Source organism: Rhinatrema bivittatum, chromosome 2 (genome assembly GCF_901001135.1).
Source record: "Rhinatrema bivittatum chromosome 2, aRhiBiv1.1, whole genome shotgun sequence".
Lineage (NCBI taxonomy): Eukaryota > Metazoa > Chordata > Amphibia > Gymnophiona > Rhinatrematidae > Rhinatrema > Rhinatrema bivittatum.
Window position 1 is genome coordinate 531,243,082 of NC_042616.1, and position 21,291 is coordinate 531,264,372.

Genomic DNA, 21,291 nt, shown 5'->3' on the forward strand with positions numbered 1-21,291 from the left:
GGCTCCACCTTAACCAGGGTGGAAACAGACTGCTGGCGCTAACCTTTAAAAAGGAGATAGAGCAGCTTTTATACTAGAACAAAGGGGAAAGCCGACAGTCGCTCAGCAGCGCATTGTTCGGAGAGAGGTATCTTCAAAGGATACTAAGGATGAATTAGAATAAGTGATCCTGACGGTGAGGTTCCAATAATAAGAAAAGTAGTCCAAGTGCCTGTAACTAAAAACTCACCTGAGCTAAAGAATTCTAACTTATCCCTATTAATTAAAAAGCAAAATGAAAATACAAACAAAAAACAAACTTTGAAATGTTTGTATGCCAATGCCAGAAGTCTAAGAAGTAAGATGGGAGAATTAGAATATATAGCAGTGAATGATGACAGACTTAATTGGCATCTCAGAGACATGGTGGAAGGAGGTCAACCAATGGGACAGTGCTATACCGGGGTACAAATTATATCTCAATGTCAGAGAGGAGCACCTGGGAGGCGGTGTGGTGCTTTATGTCTGGGACGGCATAGAGTCCAACAGGATAAACATCCTGCATGAGACTAAATGCACAATTGAATCTTTATGGGTAGAAATTCCTTGTGTGTCGGGGAAGACTATTAGTGATAGGAGTATACTATCGTCCACCTGGTCAAGATGGTGAGACTGATAGTGAAATCCAAAGAGAAATTAGGGAAGCTAACCAAATTGGTAGTGTGGTAATAATGGGAGACTTCAATTACCCCAATATTGACTGGGTAAATGTCTCATCGGTACATGCTAGAGATATAAAGTTCCTGGATGGAATAAATGACTGAACCAAATCATGGTGAACCTCGAAGATGTGATAGACCTGATTGACAAACTGAAGAGTAGTAAATCACCTGGACCGGATGGTATACACCCCAGAGTTCTGAAAGAACTAAAAAATGAAATTTCAGACCTATTAGTAAAATTTTGTAACCTATCATTAAAATCATCCATTGTACCTAAGACTGGAGGATATCTAATGTAACCCCAATATTTAAAAAGGGCTTCAGGGGCGATCTGGGAAACTACAGACCGGGTAGCCTGACTTCAGTGCCAGGAAAAATAGTGGAAAGTGTTCTAAACATCAAAATCACAGAACATATAGAAAGACGGTTTAATGGAACAAAGTCAGCATGGCTTTACCGAAGGCAAGTCTTGCCTCACAAATCTGCTTCACATTTTTGAAGGAGTTAAACATGTGGCTAAAGGTGAACCGGTAGATGTAGTGTACTTGGATTTTCAGAAGGCGTTTGACAAAGTTCCTCATGAGAGGCTTCTAGGAATAGTAAAAAGTCATGGGATAGGTGGTGATGTCCTTTCGTGGATTACAAACTGGCTAAAAGACAGGAAACAGAGTAGGATTAAATGGACAATTTTCTCAGTGGAAGGAAGTAGGCAGTGGAGTGCCTCAGGGAGCTGTATTGGGACCCGTACTTTTCAATGTATTTATAAATGATCTGGAAAGAAATACGACGAGTGAGGTAATCAAATTTGCAGATGATACAAAATTGTTCAGAGTAGTTAAATCACAAGCAGATTGTGATAAATTGCAGGAAGACCTTGTGAGACTGGAAAATTGGGCATCGAAATGGCAGATGAAATTTAATGTGGATAAGTGCAAGGTGATGCTATAGTTACACAATGTTAGGTTCCATATTAGGTGCTACCACCCAAGAAAGATCTAGGCGTCATAGTGGATAACACATTGAAATCGGTTTATTGTGCTGCGGCAGTCAAAAAAGCAAACAGAATGTTGGGAATTATTAGAAAGGGAATGGTGAATAAAATGGAAAATGTCATAATGCCTCTATCGCTCCATGGTGAGACTGCACCTTGAATACTATGTTCAATTCTGGTCGTTGCATCTCAAAAAAGATATAGTTGCGATGGAGAAGGTACAGAGAAGGGCGACCAAAATGATAAGGGGAATGTAACAGCTCCCCTATGAGGAAAGACTAAAGAGGTTAGGACTTTTCAGCTTGGAGAAGAGATGGCTGAGGGGGGATATGATAGAGGTGTTTAAAATCATGAGAGGTCTAGAACGGGTAGATGTGAATCGGTTTACTCTTTCAGATAATAGAAAGACTAGGGGGCACTCCATGAAGTTAGTATGTGGCACATTTAAAACGAATCGGAGAAAGTTCTTTTTCACTCAATGCACAATTAAACTCTGGAATTTGTTGCCAGAGGATGTGGTTAGTGCAGTTATGTAGCTGGGTTTAAAAAAGGATTGGATAAGTTCTTGGAGGAGAAGTCCATTACCTGCTATTAATTAAGTTGTCTTAGAAAATAGCCACTGCTATTGCTAGCAACAGTAACATGGAATAGACTTAGTTTTTGGGTACTTGCCAGGTTCTTATGGCCTGGATTGGCCACTGTTGGAAACAGGATGCTGGGCTTGATGGGCCCTTGGTCTGACCCAGCATGGCATGTTCTTATGTTCTTAATCTTTAAATCAGGTCACCACGTATTTAACAGAACCATCTTTATATGCGAACGACAAGTGTGCTATCTCTGGGTATGAGTTTCCAAAAAGACTCTTAAATGATCTATCTCAAAGAAGACAGAGTTAGCGTTACTGTATGTTATAGCACATTTGCACAGATAGCGTATCATAAATTTCGCTCCTAATCTCAATACATCTGATCTCAACATAAGGAAATTTTTCCTCTATTTGTGTAGATGTGGTCAGATCTGGTAAATCCAGATCTTGTGACCATAAAATAACAATTGCCTGTTGCGAAAAAACATTTTTAAGATATTATTGCGCTCAGAAATAAATGCAAATGTCACTAAGACTGGCCTCCTCTGAGAAACTTCTGTTTCATTTGAAAATTCCAATATTTCAGAAACATCCAGTTGAGCAGGTTGATCTCTCTCTCCTTGATCTCGTGTAGCAACTTATTGGAGGTAATAAATCTTCGTAATTAATGGTAATGCTAAATCTGGAATATTTAATACTTTTTGCATATAAGTCTTAAATAATTCCATCGGAGAGATCAAATTTATCAGCGGAAAGTTTAACACCCTTAAATTACAAATTCTTGAGGCATTCTCCAAACCTTCTAATCTTCTGTTTATTGTCATTTCTGACTTTATCAAATTCTGAGATATCTTTTCTGTTTGAGTGACTCATCTATTTCTTCTAGCTTTTGATTATATGTGGATAATAAAGTAGTGTTTATTATAACTTGATTTTTAGCATCTATGGTAGTCTGTGATAGTAAAGCCAGGGAGGACTCAATGGATTTCAATGCCCCACCTATGGTTCCATAGTTATAGGTAACGAAGTGTGTTTCAGAATTTCTAATTCAAGAGTCTTTGGATTCTCTTTCGCCCAGCTCTCACTTGTGCCCGTTCCCCTACCTTGTTCTGATGTTCCTGGGGTAGCCAACTCCCTTTCATCGTGAGAATTTTGTTCTCCTTCACTTTCTTTTTCCCTTCTCATGTCGACCGGTATTTGGGGCCCCGTCTTATCTCCCGGGGTCTCCCAACACTGCAGCACTCCCAAAGTTTCCTGTAAGCCTACAGGAGAAAGCGTTGTCGCCTCCACGAGCCTCTGCCTCGTTTGGCCTAGGTGAACAGGTCTGTCAAGGGTCCGTGGGAAGAAATTCCGCTTCTCAGATCTCCCTTCAGCGTCTGCACCTCCTAGCATCTGGGTCATGTCGCCTGTGAAAAACCCATCTATGCGGGATTGAAGATGGTCACTTGAGGGTGAGCTTGTTATTACCCCTCTTAACTTCGCTTTACGTTTTTTTGTGTGGGGCATATTTAAATGCAGGAAATCCAATAATAAGAAAAAAGCGCCGCAGGAGGTTTTCACAGCATCTTTACCTGGCGGCCATCTTGAGTCCTCCCCCCATTGTGTGCTCTTTTTAAGCATATAATTCAGACTACTACTTTACCTGAATCCATGTCAATTGCAGCTATAACTATATTACCCAAACTGGGGAGGGATTTGTTGGATCCAGGTTCTTATAGACCATTTTTATATTAAATCAAGATGTGAAAATTGATGCTAAAATTTTGGCCAATCGTTTAAAATATATTTTGCCAAAATTGATATCCCCTGAGCAAATGGGTTTTGTTTTTGGTAGAAAACCCATAGCCAATATTAGGTGTTTGCTGTTAACATTAGAAACCTGTCACAACAAGAAAATATTAGATCCCCTTTTGATTTGCTTTGATGCAGAGAAAGCCTTTGATACAGTGGCATGGGATTTTTTATTTGCAATTCTACATATTTTTGGCTTTGAAGGTTTCTTTTTGTCAGCTATCAAGACCCTAAGACCTATATCTGCATCAATGGTTCTGCATCCCCCATGTTTAGTCTTGGAAGGGGGACTTGGCAAGGATACCCCCTCTCTCTTGTCTTTTATTTCTTATATCCTCGGAACCTCTAGTGTGCAAATTTTTGTGGGATCCTTCTATCACAGGATTAAATATTGTAGTTTACGAGCTCAAAGTGATGCTTTTTGTGGATGACATAATGGTGGTATTGTCTAACTCTTGCTTTACTCTCCTGCTTCTATTACAACATTTCCATATTTTTGGCTCTTTTTCAGGTTTAAAATTAAACCTCATTAAGTATGACGCACTGGATATAAAAGGCCAACTCCGTGAGGTCTGGGATAAATTTCCACTAGCATGGGCTGATGACATTTTATTTATTTATTTATTTACGGATTTATATACCGAAGGTTCCTGTATAATATACATATCACCCCGGTTTACAATGAACAGTAACTATCGCTTCAAGTTAGCGGTTTACAATGAACATAGTTAATCCAAGAAACAGAAAAAAAAAATATATATATAACAATGCTAACAATTAATAAATAACAATTAATAAATGAAAATAAATGCAATAACAATTAATAAATAATTAATAAATAAACAACAATAAATATCAATGAAAAATGGCAATAAAAAATGACAAATAAAATACAATAGCAGTTGGTAAAATAACATGAGGGTTAATGAGAAAAAATATTTGACATGTTAATGACATGTCAAATATTTAGATGTTCAAATACATAGGCTACCTACCCTTTGGTACGCTTTCATTTTTCCCTTTTATCTACTCCTATTATAAATGGAAGCCTAGGTTTTTCGCAACTTCGATTTTACAATTTGGCTTGCTTCTGCAAATTTTTAAAGAATGGTGGAAATATCAGACATTACAAGACAACCTGTTGGTTTTTTTGAAACAGGAATTTGCAAAACCTTATAATTTAATGTATCTGCTACATGCCCCATCCAAAACAGGAATTTGCAAAACCTTATAATTTAATGTATCTGCTACATGCCCCATCCAAAAATCTGCCTCCTGATCTTTCTAAATCTCTAATGATTAACTCCATGCAACAAGGTTGGTGTGCTCTGCGAAAGCATGTGGATTTGCCCTGGCAAGTCTCACTACTGCTTCCCATTTATGGAAATCCACAATTTTTGCCAGGTTGGGGCACAGATAATTATATTGCGCTCTATTGCCAAAGTAAAGCTAATCTATTTTCATTTATTAATTTACAAGATGGATCAGTGCGGTCCTTTTCTTTTTGCCGCCAATCTCTTGCATTTACTGCTGCTGACTATCTGAAATACAACCAAATTGTTAGCTACCTTAAGGCATTACAAGTGACAGATTTTAGGTCATTAACCAATGGTCAATTTCAACACTTAATTCACACCTGTGACAGAACAAAAATTTCTATCCATGTTTTATAAATTTTTTCATTCATCCTCTCAATATCATATTTACTCTACTTTGGCGAATACCTGGTCACAAGATATTCAGTGTATCATATCAGACCATCTAATACACAGAGCCACCTGGAGAGCTTTATATTGGGAAATTTGTGTTAAAGTGCTACACAGATCAATTTTTTGGCTGCAAAAAGCATTTTTGGCAGTTATCTCCTTTTCAGATCACTGTCCAAAATTTTCACATTCTCAGGCCTCACTTTTCCATTGTTTATGGGATTGTGTTATGATTCAAGCCTTTTGGCAATCTGTTAAACAATTTTTTGTAAAGATCAAGGTCTTCTCAGACTTATAAATCCTAATTTTTCAATTAACACGGATGCTATACTTAAAGGATGTTTGGTTGTACTGAGATTATTATTATGCTATTGGTTAGCTGCTGTCAGTCCATCCTTAGATAAATCGACAAACCTTCTGTTGGAGCTGTACTTATTGGAAAGCAGATCCTTATTGGAAGCTTCACAAAAGAAATGACTGCTTCATCAGGATATCTTGAAACCTTTCCTAGCGGAGATGCTCAAGGATTTAATGAGAAGCTTACGAATGGGCTACAAGATGTAAAGATTGGTGATACTCAAGTCAGGATATTTCAAATTTATTTTCAAATATCCTTTCAAATGTCTATGATAAGGCATTGTACCAGATGCAGGAGGGGATAAGCATGGAAGGGACGGTTCATGTTGTAAATGTGATCGGTTTATTGATTGTTCCCTTATGTGATTATGTAAAAAGCTTAATAAAAAGATTTATAAAGAAAAAAAAAAGGCATGCAAAATCATTGTGAAAACAAAAGATCAATATTTATAGGAATTAGCCAGATATAACTTGAGATTTAAATATTTGCCAGTACACAATTTACCAGGGTAAGAAGAGATGGCCTTGGGGACATTCAATGCCCAGACAATTAGCAGGGTAAATACCTGTCCTAAAATTAGCTGGATAACTTTAATCAGGATGAAGTTAATCAGATAAAGTAATCCACATAAAGTTAACCAAGTATATTTAGCGGAATACTCATCCAGGTAAGTTCCACTGAATATCCAGTTAAACTTATAGAGGAAACTGCAACAGCATAACTTTCCCGCTCACTGGCTTAATTCAATATGGATCTCAAGATAGCAACATTTTAAAGTGCGTCAAAAATGTGATCATTTGCACCCAATAACAGAGCAGCTACTAGATGATCTAACATTATAAATGGAAACTAATTTCACTGTTATCACAACAGTACAATTGGCGTTTTCATTTACTTTAATGCACACAAGCAGCAGGATTAAACAAACCACAGCAGAAATGAAAATGTGGTCTTCAGCATACACTGCTGCACTATTTTCCTGGTTTAGAAAAATGCAGCCTCTACATAAGAGTTGATTATGTTCCAGAAATGAGTGAAGTGTACTTCATTTCCTTTAAATTCAAATGAACTTAATAACAAATCAACTGATGATGTTTCAAGGAGTGCAGTCAATGATTTCCACCTGCAACTGTTAAAATGCATGCTCTAAAACTTAAATATTATCATAGATGCAAAGCGGAAAGATCTATAAACACAGATCACAAAGTATAAGTTTTCTTATTGAATATTTTAGATAATTTATTTTATGATAACACAGCTTTTAAATATTTTCTCACAAGCATATAATACATATTTGAAAACTAAAAGCAATTTACTCACCCGTGTAAATGTGCCTTCAAAACTATGAATATCCAGTTGTGGTTTTTGAGCATAAACGTAAGCTTTGATGGAAAATAGATCCTGTAACAGAGAAGAAATATACTTAACAACTTTCTTCACTATGTAAACGCATGCTATATAGAAAAATACCAACTGCAGTATTTTACACAATTGTAATAGTAGCACCAGTGATTTTCTTTATGTACATTGCTCCGTAATTCTGAACACAGAGAAGAAATAAGGGAACAAACATCTACTTAGAAGTAAAATTTTCAATTTTAAAAACATAAATAAAATACATACAGTTCACACATTTTAAGCAACCTGTTATTTACTCTTTCGGATAATAGAAAGACTAGGAGGCACTCCATGAAGTTAGCATGTAGCACATTTAAAACTAATCGGAGAAAGTTCTTTTTCACTCAATGCACAATTAAACTCTGGAATTTGTTGCCAGAGGATGTGGTTAGTGCAGTTAGTATAGCTGTGTTTAAAAAAGGATTGGATAAGTTCTTGGAGGAGAAGTCCATTTCCCGCTATTAATTAATTTGACTTAGAAAATAGCCACTGCTATTACTAGCAATGGTAACATGGAATAGACTTAGTTTTTGGGTACTTGCCAGGTTCTTTTGGCCTGGATTGGCCACTGTTGGCAACAGGATGCTGGGCTTGATGGACCCTTGGTCTGACCCAGTATGGCATGTTCTTATGTTAAAAAGTTTACTGAATTCAATTTATTTTTATTTTGATGCTATAGATTTTGTTCTCATTCTGTCTCACCCCTCTCAGAAGACTGATCTGAATCATTCATATTCCTTTGGAAGTTAAAGCCTACGGGATTAGGTGAGGATCCTCGCTGAGACTCATGCCCTCACCACAAATCATACACAGGCCAATGCAATACCATGCACCGCGGCCAGCGCACGGCTTAACACATGATTAAACGTTCATTTTGGATGTGCAATACAGGGATTAGCATATTCAAAACACTCATACAATTGAGTGTGTGGTTAATAGCGCTCATTACAATTAAATTCCATGTAGATGAGGCTATTAGCTAATCACTGCAATTTAAAAAATTTCCCAGCCAATGTGTCCATTGCAATATGACAAATTTTATGCCAGCCTGGGGCTGGCGTAAAGGGTGTGACATACAAGGGCTCACTAGAAAAAGAAAAATTCCTGCTTTCTGTGATTCTTTCACTTAGTATTGACACAATGCTAAGTAGGAGGAACCACAGAAAGCAGATTGAAGTAAAAAAAAAAAAAATTCTTGAAAAAAAATAAATTCTGGGTGCCCAATATAGTCGATCCAGTATTCCCTAGAGCCTTCTTTTCAGCACGACCCCCTATTTAAATAATGTATCATGCACCCAGGAGAGGTGGCTGGGAACACATTAGGAAAGTGGGCACTCAATTATGAGCACCCATTTTACATGAGCTGATATTGCATCATCCTGACAATTGGCAAATATGACCTATAGCGCCAGTTATTTTCCCTCTTACCCAGAGAATCTGAACACATCATCATCATCATCACATGCCTTACTTAGCATTGAAAGGCCAAAAAATATAGGAGTCTTGAAATTATGTTTTATAACTGCTAAGCCATGAAGCTAGCTCTGTGGGATCCAATTTATAAGCAAAGAACAAAAGAAGTCAGTTTGTAATTTTGCAGTTTTTATAGATTATTTTTTTTGTCAGGGTAGCTTCTAAATCACATACAGAAGTATTTACAAACAAAAAGTTATCTTCTATTTATATTTATGGGTTTTTAGATCTGGACTTTTTCACCCAATTGGAATCTTTAACTACCCACTGTTGGAAACGTGGACCATTGAGCCGGCTCGAGGATAGAAGAACCACCGGAGGAAGGCCCACACTGGTATTCGAAGCCGGGAGGCAGAACTGGACCATGAGACCTGACAGGACCTTCACCTTTACCAGCCCTCATTCCCCGCAGGATGATCCCTTGGGTACCGGGGCCGGCAGGACTTAGGCAAAGGTCTCCTGGCGGAGAAAGTCCAAAGAGCAGATCGGGTCGAGGCAGGCTGAAGACTAGAATAGACGGAGACAGTGCAGAGGTCGTGGCGGGCAGCGGAGGTGCAAGACGAGGTACTAGGCCAGAGGTCGGGGCAGGGAGAAGACAAGTGGAGCCAAGGAACACGCCAAGGGTCAGGACGGGCAGCAAGCAGAGGAATTCAGGAACCAGGCCGAAGTCAAAACCGAAGAATAAAGCGGAGGCAGGAGCGGAAACACGGGAACAGGAACAGAGCAGGAACAAGCAGGAACTCTGGAGCAGTAGCAGGAACACGCAGGAACAGCAACTAGTTACTCGAAGGAGTCGACCTGATGCCAAGGCAAGGAAGGGAAGCAGGAAGTGGGCTTAAATAGCCCTGAGCCATGATGTCATCACTGGGGGCCGGGCCGAGGTTTCCTGCCGCGGTCCCTTTAAGAGTGGGGCTAGGCCGTGCGCGTGCGCCTAGGGTGGAGGAGTCCAAGCAGCAGTTGACGGCGTCTCCCTCGTGGGGAGAACACCACGGTTGAGGCCCGCTGGGGCCGCGGAGAGCGAGGGGGCCAGCGTCTGCTGGGTAAGTTGAGGGCACCCAGTTGCGATGGTCCACAACCAGGGTTCACAACACCCACACCCTGCTCAGTCTTATCAGAGATGTCAGCTACTTTGTGATTTGTCTCAGAAATATTAGAAGCCCCCGAAATTGCAATTTTTTTTTTCTGACAAGGTTTTGTGAGCAAAGGCTTCACAGAACACCTACAAATTTGCAAAACCACAAAAGTATCAGCATTTTGTGCAAAACATTTTATGACACCATCTTTTGAAAAAAGAAAATAAAGAAAAAGTGGTACATTTAGCATGAAATTTTTCCATATATGGAAATGAGATAATTTATATCCATGGCAGAGCATTATAAAATAACCACTAAATCATGTAATAAATTCCTTCGATGGAAAAGAACAACCTATTATTGTATTTAGCCAAAACAGAGACTGTGTTTCTCTTGAAATCATGGCTTTTCCCTAATCTAGAGAATTTATCCATTTTAGTTAATGGGATTATCATCCTGGTTAAAACAGTGAAGAATTTGGGAATTCTTTTTGACTCCCATTTAAACTATCTGCCACACCTGCAAGCAACCTTGAAATTGGGATTTTTTTAAATTGCGCATATTATGCTATGAAAGATATTTTAGACAAAAAAGGACTTTCATATTTTAGTGCAGTCATTCCTGTTATCGATTATTAACTATTGCAATGCCCTTTCTATTGATCTTCATGCTTCTATAGCATTTGGGCATTGTGAATTTTACAAAATGTGGCTGCCCGATTAATGAGAGGGCTCCACTGGGATCATATCAACCCAATTTTGTTTTTAGTCTTCAAAATTCTGGTTTTAGTCTTCAAAATTGTTAAAATGGAAGATCCTTGTTATTCGGGAAAGTTATTGACACCATATGCCCCTATCAGAGCCTTACGTTCTCAAGATGTGGGATATTTAGACGTTCCCGCCATTAAATCAATTCATCTAAAAACTCAGAAGCCGGGCTTTTTCCGTATTAGGCCAAGGGACATGGAATGCTTTATCCTTATCACTATGGGCTATTGGTGATATAAAGGTTTTTAGAAAACAGGCGAAGGCCCACCTCTTCAGAGAAGTTTTTGGAGAAGCTTTTGGTAAGTCTGTCAGTAAATGAGTTTTAGTGCAGAGAGTTTTACTGTTAGATCTAATAATGTTTTATAATTGAATGCTTATTATGATTTAAGAAATTATTTTAGTGTCATTTATTTTAACTATTTAATATGTTGTAACCTGCTTAGCTCGACTAGTTTGTTATAAACTGGTTCGTTATAAAGTCTGCAGATTTCAGAAGTGGACTTCAAAACTATGGACAAAATTAAGGATTCAAGATGGTTTCCATGTGATAGAAAACAAACTTGGGATCTTACCTTGTTGAAATTCTTCTTCCCCTTTTGACTTGTTTCTGGACTGATTAAAGGGAAGAAAAGGAAAGGCAGTGTTTGAGCACCTCTCCCGTCTTCTGATCTGATGATGCAGTCTTCTGTTTGCAGGTTTATGGTCCCAAATGCTTCTTGCTGCTGGAAGAGGAGAGGGAGCCTCTCTTCAACCTGAGGTGGAGACTTCTCTTAGCCTTGACTTGTGTTAGACTCCCCCGTGTCCTTATTTCCTTGCAAGGTTTCTAAACAACTCCTCTGTGATGACTTTCCTGACAGACAATACAATCTTAGCTGCAGTGGAGTCAACTGTCTAAGTGCCACTAGCTGTCCCGACCAAGAATGTGAGGCTGAAAGACCAGAGTGAGATCCCAGTAAGCTGACTGTCGTCATTGAGGGAGACTAGAGGTATTGTATTGGCAGTGGTGAAAACAGATGTTCCCAGGTCTCCCCACGTCCCTTCTGGGTTCAGAGATGGCCTACTGGGGGTGCTTGAAGTTATTACACTGGAGTCAATTTGGCTTGCCATTATTCGTCTGGAAATTGTTGGTAAGAGGCTAGAAAGCATGAATCCTCTTTGAAAGAGTGAAAAGATCATGTCTCCAAGATGGACAATGTTGCAAAATTGCATGCTGTGAAATTGGAATCCCATAAAGAATTACTGTATTTAAGACAGTGCAAAAATACAAGTGTTTCCCTTTTAAAAGATATTCAGAGAGTCCAATGAAAGCTGGAGAGGATGGAAAATAAGATGCAGGGCTTGAACTTGAGAATTCTCAACTTTCTCAACTTTGAATGTCCCTATGGAACTTTTAAAAAGATTTATAAAGAATATACTTAAGATCCCTACAGACCTTAATGCCTCTACTGAATCAAACTTTTTTTTCTTCCATCTAAGAAGCATATAGGGAGCACTGAGGTAGAAGACTCAGACGGGCAAGATCTAGTAACAGACAGCTTGGAAATAACTACTATTCTTGAAAATTCTCATTACTGGTCTCTTATGTTTTTGAAATAAATAAAAATTGACGATTTTCTTTAAAGTCAAAGATTGTTTATTGGTCAAAACATGTTTTTTTCTGGATATCTAATAGGAGAGAGAGAGAGTAGGCATAAGGTTTATCTACAGATGCGCTAAAAGGTCTAGGCCTATAGTGGTGATTTTTTTCTTCGATTTTCCTGGCAAATCCTTGTTGAAAAATAATAGGTGTTATATCTTTTTTGACTCAACAATTTTCCAGTTTTCTAGATAAGATTTCTTCATAAAATTATTTTTGGCAATCAATTATTCTTATATATACTTTGACTTAACACAAAGTAATTTACCTGACCTCTTTTTTTCCCCCCTATTTTTTTTTCTTGGATAATTAATATGGTCAGCTTCTCCTTTTTTCTATGGATACCCCCCCCCTTTTGGGGTATTTCTAGATGATAAATTTGGCAAACTGTATTTTTTATGCCCTTTTCTTACATTATAGAATTACTAGTAATAAAAACCAGTGTAGGAACGGGGAAATACTGTGAAGTGTAGGACATGCTTAAGAGAAATATGAGATGAAAAAGAATGCATGATGAGCCTGGATGAATTGTGTGATAGTAAAGAGGGGACTGGTCAATTCAGGAGGGGGGGGGGGGCAGAGCTGGAGAGCATCACCAGAGAGGACAGAGCTAAATTTCCATATGTGGTAGTAGAGTGGATTGGACCGTAGGAGAGAGAGGAGCGAAGCTGGAGAGAACAAAGAGAGAGAGGAGCAAAGCAGAGCAGAGCTGGAGACTACAGGGAGGGAGAAGGGCAGAGCTCAAACTGCATACTGGCATTGCAGGCTTAGGGCAACTTTATTTAGATTTGTCAAATTTTTCTGCCATTTGTCTTTTTTTCATGGAAAATAATTTCATTATAATTATTTGCATAAAACAAATAAATCTAGAGCCCAATAGTCAAAATGGACTTAGCTGCTTAAGTTGGACTTATCCAGCTAAGTGGTGCAGCTGAATATCCAAAAGGGTCTCTTATGCAGCTAACTCAGGGATGGGGAATGAGCAGATCAAGGAGGAGTTCAGTTAACCAGATAAACTATCCGGCTACCTCCAATATTCAGAGTTAGACGGCTAACTCTTGTCAGCCTATACACCTGTCCTAAAGTTAGCAGAATCAACTTATCGGACTAACTTCAGGATATCTGGGTATATTCAGTGCTGCAGCTGTGCCCTGAATATAGCAAGTTTGCTTACCGTAAACGGTGTTTCCGTAGATAGCAGGATGAATTAGCCATGCTGTCATGGGATCTGTCCATCAGGCCCAGGGGGCGGAGCTTGATAAGCAGAGGTTAGACTTTTAGTCCCTCTGCGGCTGCGCGTGGGTTCCCGCGCAGGAAGTACAGATTCTCCTCAGTCTGTGATTAAGCTAAGGTAGTTGAAGACACATGGACTGCCAGGGAGGAGGGTGGGTCAGCATGGCTAATTCATCCTGCTATCTACGGAAACACCGTTTACGGTAAGCAAACTTGCTTTTCCCGTCGATAGCAGGGCTGAATTAGCCATGCTGTCATGGGAGTCCAAAGCTCCCGATCACGGTTGATATAAGTGGTAACTGTTCGTGATCATATCATAGTGGCAGTCCTTGAGTATCAGATGATAAGGAATGGAGTATAGCCTGCCCCAGCTTTGCGTCCTGAGTGGTTTGCTGATGGAGGCAGTAATGAGCAGTGAATGTGTGGAGAGTAGTCCACGTTGCTGCTTTGCAGATATCCGTTGGTGGGACATTGTTAAGATGAGCCCATGAGGTGGACCAAGCTCTGACTTGATGAGCGTTAGGCGTGGAGGACAGGGGTATGTTGCTAGATCTATAGCAAAACTGAATGCACTGTACAATCCAACTAGAAATGGTCCGTTTAGAGACCGGCAGACCCGGTGCCTTAGGGTCAAAGGAAAGGAACAACTGTGAAGGTCTCGATACTGCTTGTGTTCTGGAGAGATAACACTGTAGTACTCGTTTGCAGTCCAGGGTATGAAGTAGCTTTTCCCTATCATTGGTATGAGGTGGTGGAAAAAAGGTTGGAAGGTCAATGGTTTGGTTAAGGTGAAAGGACGAGACCACTTTTGGTAAAAAGGAGGGGTGTGTCCTGAGCACTACTTTGTGTGGGTGAGACTGAAAATAAGGAAAGTAGTGTACCAATGCTTGTAACTCACTCACCCTTCTCGCCGATGTTACGGCTACAAGAAAGACCACCTTCCAGGTTAAGTATTTGGGATGTGCTAATTCCATTGGTTCAAATGGGGGAAGCATTAGACGTTCCAAAACAGTGTTAATGTCCCACGGTATGAGTGGTTTGGATGTAGGTGGACGTATGCGATAGAGTCCCCTGATGAAACGTGAAAGGAGTGGATGAGTGGAGATACTTGCGTTGTTACACAACGTATGGTAAGCTGCTATGGCACTGAGATGTACCCGAATCGAAGAGGCAGCAAGCACAGTGTCAAAAAGCGTACATAAATAGTCCAACAGTTTGTCTGGAGGGCAATCTTTTGGATGTAACCCGTTGTTTGTACACCAAACAGCATAACGTTTCCATTTATAATTATAATTACGTCTGGTCGATAACCTCCTGGATTCTAAAAGAATGAGTTGTGCTCGTTCAGAGACGTTGTAATCGGTGAAATAGCTCCGTTCAATAGCCATGCTGTCAAATGAAGAGAGGCATGCATGGGGTGTAGCAATGTCCCCTGATCTTGAGCTAGAAGATCGGAACGTTGTGGGAGATGAATGGGAGGCTGCTGCGACAGGTGGAGTAGAAAACTGTACCACGGTTGACGAGGCCACGCTGGAGCTATTAGTATCAGAAAGGCCTTGTCCTCTATACATTTCTGAATGGTCTTGGAAATGAGAGGGGTGGGCGGAAATGCGTACAGGAGACCTTGCGACCATGACAGCAGGAACGCATCCTGCGCTTCCCTGTAGTGGCTGGGCCGAAGGGAGCAAAAACGTGGAACCCGTGCATTGGTTTCCGTAGTGAAGAGGTCTATTGTGGGGGTTCCCCACTGTGTGAATACATGTCGGGCGACTTCCATATGCAGAGTCCACTCGTGAGGGTGGAATACTCGGCTCAATCTGTCGGCTCTCGTGTTGTCCACTCCCGGTAGATATGTTGCTTGTAGATGAATGCAATGGAGATGAGCATGCTGAAATATCAACAACGTTTCTCTGCAAAGGGTCCAGGATCCCGTCCCTCCCTGTTTGTTGATATAAAACATGGCCACCTGATTACTCTGTGGCCTTGTAAGTAACTCTGTGGCCTTGTAAGTAACTCTGAAATGCTAAAAGCGCTTTCCTGATGGCTCTGAGTTCCAACAAATTGATTTGAAGTTCGCGTTCGGACGGAGTCCAGAGACCTTGTGTCTCGTATATGTCCAGATGCGCTCCCCAACCTTTTCTTGAGGCGTCTGTAGTTAGAACTAAGTCGTGAGTGGGAGTGCGAAATAATGCCCCTTTGTTTAGAACAGTGGGTTTCATCCACCATAAAATGTCTTGTCGCATGGCTGCAGTAATTGTGATCATGCGTGTAAGTGGTTGGGCGTGTTGTTTCCATTGACGCTTCAACCCCCACTGAAGATGGCGCATGTGGAGCCTGGTGTTGGGCACCATGAAGTTGGCTGCCGCCATATGACCCAAGACTACTAACAATTGTCTCGCCGTCGCTGAACGAATCCCGCAGAGATGGAGGAGGAGAGGTTTGAAGAGAAGTTGCCTCTCCAGTGGAAGATAAGCTCTGCAACGAGTGGTGTCGAGTTGCGCCCCTATGAAAGTTAATTTCTGTGTCGGCTGGAGATGGGACTTTGAAAAATTCACTACCAGTCCGAGTTCCTGTAGAAAGGGTATTATCACTTGAAGCTGACTGAGTAAAGCGTCCTTGGATGAGGCTACTACGAGCCAGTCGTCTAGATATGGAAAGATCGTTATTCCACGTTTCCGTAGATGAGCCACCACTACCACCATGCACTTGGTGAATACTCTGGGGGCCGCTGAAAGGCCGAAGGGGAGTACTTTGTATTGATAATGCATGCTCCGATGTTTGAAACATAGGTATTTCCAGGACTCTGGATGGATTGGGATGTGAGTGTAAGCATCTTTGAGGTCGATGGAACACATCCAATCGTTGGGTTGCAGTAAGGGGAGAATGGTCTTTAAGGATACCATCTTGAACTTCTCTTTCACAAGAAATTTGTTGAGCTCTCGCAAGTCTAGAATGGGGCGATGTCCTCCCGTCTTCTTTGGCACAAGGAAATATGGGGAATAAAATCCCTGGTTGATCTGTGCTTGTGAAAGTTTGTTGATGGCTCGCATTTGAAGGAGAGAGGAGATTTCTAACTGCAGTTGAGTTTCTGAACTCGGAGACCGAGGTAGGGGAAGAACCGGGAGGTTCGGTCTGAGTTGAAATTGTAACTGATAACCGGTTTGTACTATCTGCAATACCCATTGGTCGGACGTAATGGATTGCCATTTGGGAAAACAAGTCTGAATTCTGCCCGGAGGAGCATGGAGGGAAAGTGGTGGCTGCCAAATCAAAAAGCCTGTGCAGGTTTCGTAGTTGTAGTGGAAGATTGTGGTTGAGAACGTTGGTTACGAGGGTGTCCTCGTCGTGGCTGTTGAGTTTGTTGAGACTGTTGCTGTGGCCTCTGATAGGCCGGATAGGTAGGAGGTCTATAGGGTTGGTAAGACCTATAAGGTCTGCGGTTATAGTTTGAACGGCGACTAGATGTAAAATTGCGCCTGGGGTACTGAGTTGAAGCAGAGGACTGTAGAGACTGTACCGCGAGTGCCTCATCTTTTAGCTTCCCCACCGTTTCCTGGAGTTTGGTGCCAAATAGATTATCTCCAACACACGGAAGATTCGCCAATTTGTGATGGACATCTTCTCTTATGGAACTGGAACGAAGCCATGCGGTACGTCTAGCCGCTATGGAAATTGCGGACGCTCTCGAGGAAGTCTCCATGCCTTCATATATGGAGCGTAATAAATGCCTGGTGCACTCCTCCATATCATGGAGGGTCTGAGGGGTAGTAGTGGCTGAAGTGGTCAAGAGACCTTTAGTCGCCTGGATACACTCATAAAGATATTGAACCATGTAAAACTGGTGGTTCAATATCCTAGTACTCAACATTGAATTTTGAAAAAGCTTTCTTCCAACTTCATCTAGATAGCAGTTATCTTTATTTGGCGGGTAGGAAGCGTGAGATCTCATTTTCCGAAACCGCTGCATAGCGGACTCTACCACAATGGAGTCATGTGGAAGCTGTGGAAGTGCATAAGGTGGTTCTTTCTTTATACAAAATTTTAGGTCCGATTTTCTCGAAACAGATGTAATGGATTGAGGTGTTTCCCATGATTTTAACAGAACTTGGTGAAGCAATTCGTGTGGCGGTATAGCCAGAGGTTCACCGGGAGTCTCAAAAATACGAAGGAGACCAAGGGTTTCAGCCCGAGGGTCCACTTCCTTCTGCAATGGTAAGTTTAGAATCTTTCCTATCTTCTCCAAAAACCTTGGATATGTAAGATCCTCTGGTGGAGAATACGGTTCAGAAGGTACATCCAATGGGTCGGAAGGGAACCCCGTTGAAGAGGACGGTGAAAGAGATGGGGACAGCGAAGGAGAACCACGATGTGTATGGTGTCTAGACGAAGGTGATAGACTGTGACTTGAAACTGGAGACTGTAATTGCCGCTGATGTGAAGCAGTTTTCACTGGAGATGCTGATATAGCCGGTGCTGGTTCATTCTGAGCAGGCATCATAAACGCGGATTCTATGGTTTCATAGAAGCCAGTCAAAGACTGTGACAGTTGGAAAAACGCTTCTTTAGCGTGAGATGGCATTGTCGGCCTTTGATTCGCACGGTTTTCCGGTTGGCTCGGAGGCGATTTAGAAACCGGGGTAAGAGATCTGCTTCTAGAGAGAGAGCGTTGAGAAACAGAAACAGAAGTTGTTGACTTGGTAATAGACTTAGAGCGAGATGACGAAGTCGACGAAGAAAATTTCCCTTTACTGGCTCCAGAGATTCTCATATCAGAAGGGGCATGATGAGTATGAGTTTCTGCACGGTGTTGATGAGTCCGAAGAACTGGACTACGACTTCTTTTCCGTGTATGAGACGAAGTTTTGGAAGGAGGATGAGAGCCAGAAGAGTTAGCGGAATGAGATGATTGACGCTTCCGTTTGCGATGGACTTTGAGAGATTTTACTCCATGTGTAGTGTCCTCAGATATGGACTTTCCGGAAAGAGAGTACCAATCCCTCCTATGGGACTTCTCTGTTACTCTTAGTCTGCGGGTGGAGTCTTTTCCAGGAATATCCATCCCCCGTATTATTTTGTCAGATTCAGTTGAAATAGAAAGATCCTGCTGCGCCGTTAAGCCAACAGGAGGTAACGCTGATGGCGCAGTAGATTGACAGGGCGCCGTCTGCGCCGAATCTAAATGTAGCGCCGGTCGCGCCGAAGTGTAATGTGAAGAGGACTGCGCCGGTGAAGGTGTCTGTGGCGCCGTCTGCGCAGATGTTAACATAGCCTGCGCAGGAGGTTGCTGCGCAGTGTGCGCCGACTGCGCCGAATGATGCGCTGTCTTCGTTAGGTCCACAAACGGTACCGTCTGCGCAGTGAGGGATCGAGGCGCCGACCGCGCCGTAGAATGCTTATGCGCCTTTAATTTTTTCTTTTCCTGCGCCGCAGTTGCTGGCGCCGTCTTGTCCTGCGCCTTAGTATGGCGCACATTGCCATGTGCCGACTTACTTGGTCGGGTGGCGCGGTCTGCGCCATGTTTGGCATGCCTGGAAGTGGACGGTTGCGGATTTCGGATAGGTGACCGGCCTCTGGTTTTTTGGGCTCTGACCGTTATCCGATACGTTATCACACGAAGTGGGTCTTTTCTTCTTTTGTTGGTTGGTCTTCACCGGTCCCGGTGAGGACTGAACCTCTGAAGGATCAGAGGTAGTAATTAACTCTTGAATGCGGTAAGCTCTCTGTCGTAGCGCCCGAGGCGACATTTTTGCACAAAATTTGCATTCTTTTATTTTATGGTTAATGCCGAGGCAGCGATAGCAGCGGTCATGACCGTCCGTTTTTGCCATCACTCTGCCGCATCGGCAACGTTTAAATCCCGATTTTGACGACATTTTTGTAGACAGTACAAGCTCCGCGTGCGTTCTGGCGCGCGGAAAGAACAGACTGAGGAGAATCTGTACTTCCTGCGCGGGAACCCACGCGCAGCCGCAGAGGGACTAAAAGTCTAACCTCTGCTTTATCAAGCTCCGCCCCCTGGGCCTGATGGACAGATCCCATGACAGCATGGCTAATTCAGCCCTGCTATCGACGGGAAAACAGCATGTGTTAACCTGATAAATTAATCTGGCTAACTAGTAGAGCTGCACAGTAGCTGAATATGAACCTCTAAAGTTTAAAAAAAATATGGACATAAGAAATCCAAAGGACATATTTCCAGCTGTGCATTTTTACACAGATGAATAGATCTGGTTGGCTGGGAGGTCTGGGTGAATTGGAGGGGGGAGTTCAGAGAGAAGAACTATGAGGACCTAGAAACGACGGGGTTGAGATTTCAACAAACTAATGATTTCAATTATACACGTATGTTTTAAAATATATCAACTTCCGCATGTAAAACGGTTTTCCACAAGTCACAATTTTTTATGCGAGTTAAATATGTGTGCATATGTTTTTTAAAAAAAGAAAAACACTCACTTTCAATGCATTGCAGTTATTTGTGTAAGGAGATAGATGCATTTTATAATCTGCACGTACCTGATACTAGCAGGTCATAAAATACTATAGTAGATCTCTGCATGGACATATACACACGTATATGGGGCTGGCAGAGCTATTTGAAAGTAAAGTATATAAATACAATAAAAAGTATTTGAATAAATTATCTAATTTAAAATAAACATAAATTAGAGTGGTAGACAACACTAGGGGTAGAGATAGCCTTTCCTCACTATGCTGCCAGTATTCTCAAACTAACAATAAAATAATATACTAAATAGGTCAGGACTCAGTTAAAATGTATAGATTCCAAGGGTACTTGGGTCCCCTAATGCCTAAATAACCAGGTCTTCAGTCTTTTTTGAAAGGCAGCTAGTCTTGGAGTATCCCCAAGTCTTCTGGCACTTTATTCCATGTCACAGGCATTACGCATGAGAATGCCCTCTGCCTTGCTCTGCTCACCCTTGCCTCTTTGGCTGAATGAACTTCCAATAAAAGTATCCTGCACCAATCTTTGGACAGCACTTGAAAAGATGGCCTGCCTCTGACACTGAGAAAAATAAGACACAGCAAAATCAAGCAACCTTTCTCTATTTATTATTTTTTTTTTTTTTGTCAACAAAGTCATTTATAGATTGAAAATGTTTTCTAACAGGCTGCTACTATGACTGCTACAGGGAAAATAAAGTAAAAAAAATGAATATTCCCACATGCCAGTTGAGAAAATGACAACAAATAAAAGAAAACCTGTTCTAAAAAGGAGCAGATTTTGAGCATGAAGAAAAGGCAGAAAATTTGCCAGTGTCACCAATACATTGACATTTTTAGCCTGATGGAAGGGTGCAGAAGGGAGGAAGGGTCGTGCAAGGGGTGCAGGTGGCATGAAACTCCTACGGGTCCAAAGTGGGTCTTGAGGAATAATAACTGGGTGCGATCCTTTGTGTGTTTAGCATCGATAGTTGGCTGAGCTGACCCCTTCACAGCACTTGTCAATGTGGTCCTACATAGACACCACTGTCACTGCTCACACCACATACGAGGGATTTGCTTGGTTAAACTATGACAAGAGGTTCAGAGTAAGGATGGCAGACACCCCATCCA

At 41.4% G+C, this 21,291-nt stretch overlaps 1 protein-coding gene across 1 annotated transcript in view; it reads right to left on the bottom strand.

The window, feature by feature from the left end:
- The window catches only part of ATP9B (ATPase phospholipid transporting 9B (putative)), a 1,157,977-nt gene that overhangs the window by 610,479 nt on the left and 526,207 nt on the right, over positions 1–21,291 (bottom strand). The window contains exon 10 of the mRNA XM_029590836.1: positions 7,454–7,534. Within this exon, the coding sequence (XP_029446696.1) occupies positions 7,454–7,534 (81 nt within the window). The remainder of the gene's footprint in view (positions 1–7,453; positions 7,535–21,291) is intronic.